Genomic DNA, 12,005 nt, shown 5'->3' with positions numbered 1-12,005 from the left:
TTTTTTTCCTTTAGATTCATAATTTTTGAGGATGCGCGTCTGTTTTTAGGTGAGAATCTAACCACCTCGTTGTCAAGTGCCACGTAGATCACATAAACTGCGCCTCGAGATGATACTTTTTTTTTCTTTTTGCTCTCTCACATGATTTTCTCACGTAATCGCATTCTAATCACAGGAGACTGATCATCAACTAAAAATAAGAAGCAATACATCTGCACATGGAAAAATCTGTCGTAGATATGACTATGACATATCATTCGCTCTTATCAACAGCCCTCGATGTCAGAAAGTGCAATTAAAACTCAGGTTCGTATATGTAGGTCTGAATTGTAATAAAAATCTTTAAAACTGTTCGCTCGGCTAAATAAGTTCAACTAAAATTTTACATATTTTAAAGTCACTATTAACCAATACAAAAAACAAAAAGCCGTTGAAATTCAATTGGCCGAGCAAAATGAAAAAAACAATTCAATTGATATGATAATTGCTCGGAACCGCAGCACTTTAGTTATTACAACTAAAGAGGAATCGATAACTGTACGCATCGCTTGGAGAGAACGATTGTAAACAGATTACTTTGAATGAATAAATTGGCAATCAACCTTCTTTCCGGCAATTTTATGTGAATCAACCTAGCAATCATCTACACTACACTTAAAGACGTTCGTCAGAATTTTCCATGTTTAAACATCAGGAAATCTTGTCATTGCAAAATGAAATATTCCATGGATTTTCTGTTCGAATGATCTGAGAATTAATAAAATACTTGGTTTTTCAGTTCAATTATTCGTTGAAAATTCTGAAAAATTAGGAACATTTAGGAAAAAATTTAATATTCATGTCATGTTGTTTCTGAATATTTCTGTTTCATTAGAAATTCAATGAAGTTGTGATGTTTCCGTCTCACTGCCACTGAAAATCCATGGATTTCCTTGAATTTTACCTAAAACTTTCAATTTCATAACCATTTTTCCCCTGAATCAGATTTAATGTCACTCTCATGAGAATTCTACCATATTTTCTATGAAATTTCTAAAAATTTCCAACAGTGTACTTTAATTTTTAACAAGCTAAAATTAGCAGAAATCATTAGCACACCTGATAGATCGTTTGACTTTGATCTCGGTCCCTGGAATAAAGAGCATTATTTGCTTTGACCCGAAATATAGACCATTAGCACATATTATGTTTGGACGTAACAGAACCGTTAGAAACATTTAAAAAATCTGAAAAAAATTAGAAAATTTACTTTTGGAGGAAGATTGATGAAATAAATAAAACATTTCAATTTTTGAAAATTACGAGCATTTTCTATAAATATTTTATAAACAATCAATTTCTCACCATAAAAATTATTAGTTCGAAATCGTAACAAATTTATTCATATCCAGAATTTTACCAGAAATCGATTTCATGCCTAAAAAAATTAGGTTTCCGAAATTTTAAACAATTTCAATTATTTATTTACAAATAATGCATGTTTAAAAAAATAATCCTATGCAAAATTTAATTTGAATAACGCTGAATATTCATGATTTTCAAATTTTTCTCACGGAATTTAATTGCCAAATTTGATGAATTGAGAATGATTGAATCAATAGTGTGATCTGTACTAAACTATAAAAGACGCTTGGATATCCTTAAAAAAAATCAAAAATCAAAAATCAAATAAGGCATTTCAACCCTCTTGACCCTTGTAACCTTATTGTACCCTGAGACCCTTGTACTCCTTTTGACCCTAAAAGCCCCAAGGGTCCGCAGGGTCACAAAAGTCCCCTCCCTTACCCCTTCTTTTAACATTAAAAACTGTAAACGGTACACTGATAGAATGATTCATTTATTCCAAACGAGATTCGTTAACTGTTAACGAATGGTTCACTTTGAAAGGTGAAAATCTAGGTAAACAAGGCTTCTCAAATATGCATTTGGTTACTATTAATGAATGAATATTTGGTGAGACCGAATAGACCCTAGGGGAGTGTATGCCTGTAGCGCCCACCTAAGGGGAAATGCCAGTTTTACATTTTCTATTTCAACTTGAGTGGAAAAAATATTTTTATGTACTTCTTTGACTATTGAACTCATTATTCTCGAAGTGTAGACGTCTAATTCCCCTCAGAATCGACAAAATTAATTAAAAACGAAAGAGAAAGCCCATTGAGTGGTACTACCCGCCGTGGGGTAATACCGCTCGGCACGATTCCAATGCCGCCCATAGGAAATTGCGTGTATCGCTTGCGCTGCAACCTAACCTGTAGTCGAGTAACAACGTAGCCGATCCTATGAGCGGTATTACCGGCTCCGCTCGGCGTCAACAAAATTGTTGATAACTATTGACGCGAGCTGAGTTTTGAGTTCGAATTGGTCTCAAATTACGCGTGAATGTAACACGAATCGAATAACCATAGTTTAAGAATAATCGGGCGAGCCCGGAGAGTTAGAAAAAACGCAGCCATTTTTCTCTTTTATTCTTTACGTATTTTTTAAATGATGGAAAAGGCGTGTGCAAAGTTTCAGACTGCTGGGGAGCATGGTTAATTTATTATGAATTTTTGAAAAAGGGGTCACTTAACCCGTGATCTTATGGAAATCACAAAAAAAACTGCAAAACCCAAGGAAAAAAAGCAGCTAGTCATAAAATTTTAGACACATTTAGAACATGTGATCAATGATTTTTTGAGTGTAAAAGATTGTCGCCTGGGAGCATTGTTTATTAATAATAGCGAAAAAAGTACTAAAAATGAAATTTCTACGCACGCAGCCCAAACGAGCAACAACGTCTCAAGTACCGATCGGGTGGGGGTAGCGCGGTCAATTTAAACGTCTCTTGCGAGAGAGCGATGAAGCGTTGTGATTGGAGTTCCCTCGAGCCAGTGGTACCAGCTCCTGGTGAAAAAAAAAACACTAGCGACGATGTTGCCACTTTTTTGCATGGATTAATATTTTTTCATTTATTAAAAAAAAAACAATCTGAAAACCATTCAATGCGTGGAACAGATACAAATAAATTTGATTAGCTCCAAAAATAGGGGAGGATGGGGCAAAACGGCCCCCCTTCAATCGTCAATATTTTCCGATTCAATAATCCGATTGGGATCAGCTAGAGCTCGTTTTGAAGAATGAAAAATTATCTTCAAAATGAAGTTGAAACTGGGAATTTTCACGATGTCATTCACAAGTTATTGACAATTGAAGGGGGGCCATTTTGCCCCACCCTCCCCTAATTTTTAACCGGAGATACTCCCTAATATTGCCTGAATTTTGACTCCGAATGGGAAAATTTTTTTTGTTCAGCAATTGGTTTTCTGCACGAAAACAATAGAAACCCCTCCGCCTCACCCCCTACATTTCCTCCTCGCCCGATTATCCTTAATATAACAATTCGGAGTTTGAAACTATCAAAAACCTTAATTACTAGTGCACCAATTTTGCACCATAAAGACCTCGAATCTTTGTTATGTGTTTTTTAATATTTAAAGTGGTAAATAGAGTGAAATTTTTCCAATAATCACATTCTATCATCAAATCCTTGGTGATCAGGAAGAGAAAAAAAATTTCGCGTTGATGGTTGTGGAGAAAATTGGGTGGGCGGTATTGCCTGCTGAGCGGTACAGGCGCACCCTCCCCTAGCCTCCAACTAGATTCATTCGTTAACACTAACTAATGCTTTCTATCAGTGTAGAAAATGAATTTCATATCGCCACGTTCGCTTAAAATAAATCAAATTGTTAAGTTTTTCCGTTATGGTCCTCAATTACTATGTTCACACAGTAATTTTTAATTCTATATTCTCACCGTGTATTCGCCTATCAAAATTTAATAAACTCAATTAATTATGATTCCTTCTACATTGCTCAGACATGAATAAAAAATCTCCGAATAATTGAATTAAATTAGACGCAAATTTCGATTTTTTTTTCTAAAAAATTCCGTTCAAAGTTGTAAAATTGTCAATGCGAGCGTAACCGTCGATTAAATATCGATAAATTTCCACCAGTATATGTGAAATTATCAGTAATGAAGTAGTAATGAGCGTCAACGAAAAAGTTCCGCAACACGGTTCTTCGCTTCCGAGAGATACACATGTATTATAACTCATTATAATACGTCACCTTCAGACACAGTTCAGTGAACAATGCAGCAATTGGTGCATATAAATGCTGTTTCATCGTATGGTGAATACAGGTATCTCTGCTGAACTAGCACGTGTACATGCAAATGACAACGTGTTTTTCAACCTCTCAATTATTACATCTGATCTATTGGTTTCATTCTCTCTCTAAAAATAGTGAAAGTGCGAGCGAAATGACAGTACTAATGACTATTTTTTGTGAATAACATTCCATCCTCAGATGTATTTATTCCAGATACTCCATTTTTATTCATCACATGAATGTATTCCTGACACTCCAGTCACGCAGTGAAAGTTAATTCAACAAAATCACGATCTCTGTCCCCGCGGTCGCTTACCAGGACCCACTATGACGTAACGATCGTGGCGCACACCGGGAGAGTATTAGTACCGCAGTGATGCGTGCATATGGATACCTGTGGCAATAGAAAGAGTTTTTAAATATGGTATAGCTGACTGGGGAGAGGAAGAGAAAAAAAAAGTTGCATGACGACTCTTTATCCTGCGTTTCCTCGCGTTTAATTCAACCGTAATCGCGAGTGCTTTCTAGTTTTTATGGTTTTATTCCTATGAGTTCAGAGTTGAGAACGTGGGATAGGTAATGCCGGAATTTTTATGCTTGAAAATACTATAAAAGGTGGAGAGAATCATATGCGACGTTTTTACACTTTTTCACGGAGGAAGAATTTTGCTGTTCTGGAATCAATACCATAATTTCCAATAGTGAAGTAATGTGCATGATTTTTTATGATGAGAGGGAGAAGGGAAATTAAGGGGAAAAAATACACACAGGTTTTTTTGTGGCGAATAGGTGTATGTCGTAGAATAATAACTCGTGGTTTAGCAGAATAAAGGTGTTGTATTTAGCACGTTAGATGTATTTACATCGAGTTTGAGAATCAGACTGAGATCGACAGAAATATTTGGTTGGGAGCGTGCGGATTTAAATACCTTTTGTTATGGAAGGTTCCAGAATTGTCCAGAAATTTCGTGAGGGACAAAAACAGAATGATGTTTGTCTCGAATACAACGATATAGAATATTCGAGACGTGTTATATGAATTTCGAAATAATAATTTGTTTGTGGCTCACGCCACATTTTTTCATGAAGAGTAGCATGGAAATTACTTTGTAAAAAGAAATCGTGGGACATATTGTTGATTTCAGAAGAATTATTTTTCAACTTTCTAACACGAAGGGAGGAAGTTATTGTAATGACTCTGAAAATAAAAAGTGGAAATTTCATGATATCTCCACGTTTCATGGCTCTTCGAGTCTTCCTAGGATGCGAATCTATCGTGGAGTCTAAAAAGAATCCCAGTGTAAAATTCGCGTATTTCTTTATGCAAGTCGAAAGTATCATATGTAATGAATAAAAAGTGATTCTAAACATTTCAGAAACAAGAAAAATTGAAAAAATCGTATGAATAATGCATCTGTGAATAAATATTAACGTAAATAAGTCAATGTGTACCATCACTCCGCCGGTCCCAGTAGCCGACACCGTGTGTGAGATTAGGTTCATATTGCCGAATAATTAAGGATGTTTAACCTATCAAATGGACTACTAAGTTGAAAGAAAAATAAAACTGACTAAATAAATCATTCATGCTACAAATTATTTTTCTCATCAAATTATAAGTGCAATGGGGTACTTTTCCGGTCTCAAAAACAATAATTAACGAAAATATTCATAAATAATGGAGGATTTGTGACTGCAGTGGTAACAGTCGAATTTTGATCGGGCAACATCGCACCCTTCGGCTGGTAGTTGGGGTTGTAACAGTGAGATGAATGTTTGTGTGTGTTATACGTGTCCATATGCTTTCAGCACTGAATTATCGTGACCGATTTTACCGACCTCGATCAACTGTTGTGTGGTGTTGTCGCGTTGTTCGACTCCTAATGGCGGTCAAATTTTTTTTAGAGGAATGCGAAAATCAATCGAAGATATCACGCGTACATGGCCCGGTCCCAGGGTGCGATCATGCCTACCTGATCAGAACTTGATCTGAATCATCCTGCAGTTTTTCGGATCCGATCTACTGGATCAAAACTTGGTCACGTTCTCATCAGGCATCATCTGATCATGCCTACCTGATCAGAACTTGATCTGAATCATCCTGCAGTTTTTCGGATCCGATCTACTGGATCAAAACTTGGTCACGTTCTCATCAGGCATCATCTGATCATGTCTACCTGATCAGAACTTGACCAGAACATGCTTGTATTTTTTCGGATCCGATCTGCTGGATCAGAACTTGGTCAGGTTCTCATCAGCCATCATCTGATCATGTCTACCTGATTAGAACTTGATCCGAATCCGCCTGTAGTTTTTCGGATCCGATCTGCTGGATCAGAACTCGGTGAGGTTTTCATCAGGCATCATCTGATGTGTACCTGATCAGAACTTGATCCGAACCCGCCTGTAGTTTTTCGGATCCGATCTACTGGATCAGAACTTGGTCAGCTTCTCATTAGGAATCACCGGATCAGTCGAACCTTACAAAAACCTGATCAAGTTCTGATCATGCTTCAGGTGGGCCTGAAGCCATTCTCACTCGGGAATGTTATGTAAGCAGTATAATACATAGTATTGTAATCCCAGAATAATTCCCCAAACATATCGATCGTCACCCGTTTGCATAAACTTATTATGAACAATATCTTCATCCATTCGTATCCCCAATTCCTTCAAATAATGACCACACTCCAATAATATTATTATGTAACCTACCGAAATCATTTATGTGAATTAAATAAGCTTCATTTGTATCAGATGAATAGATCTATCTGATTCAAACGAAGTTGGCCGGTTCCAAAGAGAATTAATTGATATTTACGTAACTGGTGAGTAGACACGCTATGAGACTTTCTTTCACAAACATTTTCACCCTATAGTGAACATACCCTAAAAGTGCAAATATTTTCTTGTAATTTTTTGAATGCCTCAGGTAACTCTTCTGGTTTCCTCTGGTGGCGGTAATAAAAGCCGTTTATCAGTCAGAGTTGAGAAGAAAAAAAATATTTCCTTCGACTCGGTTGGAATTACTCACGTGTTACGGGTATGGGACTGACAGCCGCTGAATCCCGAACAACGATGCCTGCGGCGATATTTGGCGAGAAGCCGGTGAGAGTTTCTCACATCGCGCGCCTACTAACGGGTGGACCCGGAGTTATTTGTCCATTATGGATATTCAAATAGTTCAGGCATTTTTTTTGTGGGGGAAATCCACTTCATAGTTTATAGAATAGACCAAGAGTATTGTTCAGGCGTAATATGAATCTTAGTTCCCGAACATTTTTTCTAGAAATGATTTTTTGAAAAAATTATCTTCAACATATTGCGTCCACAAGAGTAAATTTCGTGAAAGCTTTTCTTATTTGATTCAAACAGTTATTGTTGCCTGCATCAACACCACATGAAAATAGAGAAAGTCAATGACTTAGGAGAATGAAGTAAATTAAGTTATTTAGAATTTTTTTTGGAACTCCATAGGCACTAACTTTTGGGTCCGATTGTCTTGGGATATACCTTAAGTGGTCGCACAATGAGGAAATCCCCACCGTTATTCGATTTTTTTCTTTTGACGCAAAAACTTTGTGACTGAAATATTCATACAAAATTGGATTTCAACTTTTAAATATATTGAACACATTGACAATTTTTTTATTCACACCAATAAATTATTAAATCTTTTGGAAACTCGACTCGCTGGAAATTCAATCTCAAAATTAGAGAAAATTTTCAAATTCAAAAAAAAGTGACGGGGGTTATCCCCTTAGCACTTGCATTGTGCGCACACTAGTTAGACAGAGCAGTGCGAGCTATCCATGGGACTGATTTATTTGTCGAGTATTACCCGATGCCTCACGGAACCGCTCGATGCGAGCGAGCCACACGACCGACTTTACTCGCCCCGTGAAAGAATCTCACACGCTCCTCGTCTGAGCTCTACAAAATATTTTTTTATAATTTATTGAAACGTGCTAGATGGTTTTTATTGGCCCCAGAGGAAAGCGGGATAGTTGCTTGAGCCAATCAAAAAGTTTCAGTCCAAAATCTCAATTTTTTGATAATGGTCCCGACACTCTGAAAATTGTTGCAAAAGAAAATCATATAGCGCGAGTGCTGACGGGTTGATGAAATTGTAAAATACATGGAGCGGAGATTATCTTAGACCACTTAAGGTTTAATATAATTGAAACTGTTCTTTTCAATCAAATATATGAGTCCATTCATTTCCAATAAAAATACTGTTCAACTAAATGAAAGAATTTCAAATAAAGAATATTATTTGATTCAAAAGCGTCAGTTCTCAGGATGTACCGTCTCAATATTATCGCCAACCACTGACACTACAGTATTTATTACTAAATCTGTCGCCAGTGTTCACTATTTCTGTCATCTGTTCACTATTTGAAAATTGTGAAACTTTATCTTCAAAACCCTGAGGAGAAAAACACCGGAAATGACTACTTAGGGAGTCCAAGTATCATCGAAAACATCATCAAGTATCATAACCATCAAAAAATGTGGTAATCATTGAATTCTTTTACGCCTCTCACTCGCATCAATTCTATGCTATTCCCATCTCAAAACCAACAGAAGTGGAAAAAAAACCTGAATATTACCTTGACACAAGCTCTATCCTACCATAAACTCTCTCATTGTTTTTATGGGTGCTATTATTCACGACCTTCGTAGGTGCAAGTATTTATTTGTTTGCACATTGGTGTAGCTCCACGAGGAGCTCACCCATGAAAATAGACTCGAGCGACGAAACTGAAAGAGAGGAAAAAATAGAGAAAAGAAGAACAACAGGGTATTGCGTGTTTATTGATCTCTAAATTTTGTTTTGATTCATGGTAACTGCGTCACATAAACACACCTCATGTATGCTCGGTTCTCTCTTTGAACATGTTAAGAGTATAGTCGTATTTTCACATTGATAGAAATTTTAATTCATCTAACTTCATTATTCATTAAGGAAATTATTAAGGGGAGACCGCGGTGAAATTTGAAAGTTGCAGGTGGTAGTCTCTAATTTTTTTCTCATTATTATGGTAATTTTATAAAATGAATGACGAACAAAATTTTTTTTTATTGGAATTTGCTGATGTGTCATGGCGTTCAACTTACATCATACTACAATATTTTTTCGTCTCTACCAATTCACAGCCAAAAAATTGAAAAATTGAAATTTTCAAAAAAGCTCAGATTTTCTTTCCTTGCTATATTATGTATGGGGTAACCAACATTCAAGTCAATCTTTCAAAAATGCAGGTAAGGGGACTACTTTGAAGATTTTAATAAATATTAAAATGTATAACTTGTTCTAAATGGAAATAAAATGTCCAATCGAAATACAGCGACAATATTTGATTATTATTCAAAAAACATGGAATAATGATTGAAATACCATTCTCACATTTTCACAATATCATTTCGTTCTTATGCATTTCAATTTATCAAATAAAATCTGAATTCCATTCATTTTATTGAATCATCCAACATCGGAGATTTCTTTATTTTGACAGCTATTGACTAGAGGTTAGATACTGAGCGGTATTTGATGTATCCAATAACGTTCACTCAGCACCAATCTTCATTTTTTGATAATTTATCGGAAATGAAACAAGAATTGAGGATCCAGTTGGTAAGGTGTCCGCCTACAGAGCCAGAGGAACTCGGGTTCGCAAGCTGGGACTGGCGAATTATTTCTGGATTGTTTGATTTAGTCAAATAATATAAAGACAACATTGAGAATGTTTGAGATAAAAACGTTGAAATACCAAAAGAAAATAGAATTGAGCATGTTCGAACCATGTATACAATCTACAGTTTTACGTGTCTCGAGAACCGAGCTGACTACAGTTGATTCTCACCATCATATCTGATTGCATTCTGATCATTCACTTCAAATACTGTCATAACATCGTAACCTAAAAAGTTACAGAGGAAATAGTCGTAAGCTCTAAGCCCCAACAATACAAAACAAGCAAACGTCTAAATATTTAGTTGGCTGGCCACAGAATACTTTGCGACTATAATTTTCATCCGAAATCATGGTTTGAGATGCGAAAATTAACGTTCCTCCTTAGGTGAGCGATACAGGAACCACTTCCCCTACTCGAACCGCGAGTGGGATAACAGAAAAATTTAGAGAGAGAGATACTAGTGAAGAAAAATGAGCACAAAAACGAGAACCACCGGGTGCTTTTCCTTGTAATTATCATGTAGCCCCATACTTTCGAGCGTGCGAACCGCGAAACTGGAACGCATAAATTGACTCCTATTAATCGTTTATTCTTCAAAAGCGAAAAGATACTGCAGAAGTATCTCACTTTCCTGATGCGAGTAAATGCATATATTTGCTATTTCACGCTGAAATATTCTATTTTCTGTAATTGCACTGTCATTACTCTGTCGTACAGCAGATAGTGGGTTACGAATGATGTTTCTGATGGAATTGTTTTTATTTGTGTTCGACAGAATTACAAACAGAAGGATGCCGGCAAAGTGGTTGTTTACACAACGTCAATGAGGGTCGTCAGAAAGACGACTATTGCATGCGTGAAGATGCTGAGGATCCTGGGTACACACATGGTGCAGTACGAGGAGCGTGACTTGTTCAAGAGTAGACAGTTTCAGATGGAGCTCAAGGACAGGGTTGGGTGTGATAATGTCGAGGTGCCGCAGCTCTTTATCGATGGACACCATGTGGGGGTAAGCCATTTCTCAGATTTGATTTATTTAGGTATTGGTTTCCCTAGTAGACATTTCATTGCACAGAAACATCGCGGCGTAAGTTGGCGCGCGACATTGCCTTCCGCGGCGAGGTACCTCAGCGAGGTACGCAGCAGGACCGCTGAGACAGGGCTGTGCGGGGTTTATGCAGGATGGGCCTATCTGTGTCCGTCCTAACCTCAAATCCCGTCCATTAAGAATTCACAATCTTCAGATTAGGCGTATTAATTCAAATCAATAATTGAAGGATTAACGATTTGTTAGTGAATAATAATCGCTCGCAACTAATTGATGATTATTATTATCGATAAAATGAAAAAATAGGAGCGCACCGCGTCAGTGTCGCATAGGGTTCCAGGAGCGACTCAGCCGCGGAATACGGCAGCGCACTCCGTGCGTGAATGTCGCTGCAATAATCAATGATGCAGAGGCTCCCACAATTTCTACTAAAATCGCCATCAATTTCCAAGTGGGTGAGGGTCAGTGGTTGACTCATTTGGCGTGGAATACCTCATATATATCAACATGAAAAATTACTAGCGGAATTATAAAAAATTATCAGTTAAATACCGTGTCAACTATATAAAATAACAGTCGAATAGTGCTATTCTATTGGCTTTGGATGGGAAAAATTCTCGATATAATTTTTTTCTGATTGGTCCATGTCACGTCGAATACCGCAATTCTATTGTTCGGAAAGATGGGGGAAATAATCACTATAAAAATTATCTAGTTTTGCCAATAACCCAGTTTTCGGGAAAAAAATCCAAGTTTCCTCTTGAAATTCTCGCTTGTTTCGTGGAAATTGTGAGTATTAGCTGGAAAAATAGATAAACTGCTCAATAACATTCACTAGGCCGGAGCTTCATGTAATTCTCTAGAGAGTTAATGTATTTACGTGAAACACATATAAATTTTTTACGAGAATGATTATTGCCGCGGAAACCGTCATAGTTTGATGGACACTTTCTTTAGCGATTACAACCAAATTGATTCAATATGCGACAAAAGATATCTTCTATGGTATATATAATTTTCCGGTTGAATTATTTTTTTTTTCACTTTTCATCGGATTTGATCGAATTTGCTTCTGATCAGAAACCACATAAGAATGAGTTTGGC

General features: G+C 36.7%; 1 protein-coding gene across 1 annotated transcript in view; it reads left to right on the top strand.

Annotated features, from left to right (window-relative positions):
* The window catches only part of LOC107044978 (glutaredoxin domain-containing cysteine-rich protein CG31559), a gene marked incomplete at its 3' end in the record, with an annotated part of 119,712 nt that extends 108,850 nt beyond the window's left edge, over window positions 1-10,862 (top strand). Inside the window, exon 2 of the mRNA XM_015267061.2 lies at window positions 10,629-10,862. Coding sequence (XP_015122547.1) covers window positions 10,629-10,862 — 234 coding nt within the window. The remainder of the gene's footprint in view (window positions 1-10,628) is intronic.
* Between the last annotated feature and the right edge of the window lie 1,143 nt (window positions 10,863-12,005).

The sequence above is a fragment of the Diachasma alloeum genome, unplaced genomic scaffold, assembly GCF_001412515.2.
Source record: "Diachasma alloeum isolate Michigan unplaced genomic scaffold, Dall2.0 Dall_scaffold_00857, whole genome shotgun sequence".
In the NCBI taxonomy this organism is placed as follows: Eukaryota; Metazoa; Arthropoda; class Insecta; order Hymenoptera; family Braconidae; genus Diachasma; species Diachasma alloeum.
The sequence above is the reverse complement of the archived record's forward strand: the minus strand, read 5'-3'. Positions and strand labels throughout refer to the sequence as shown.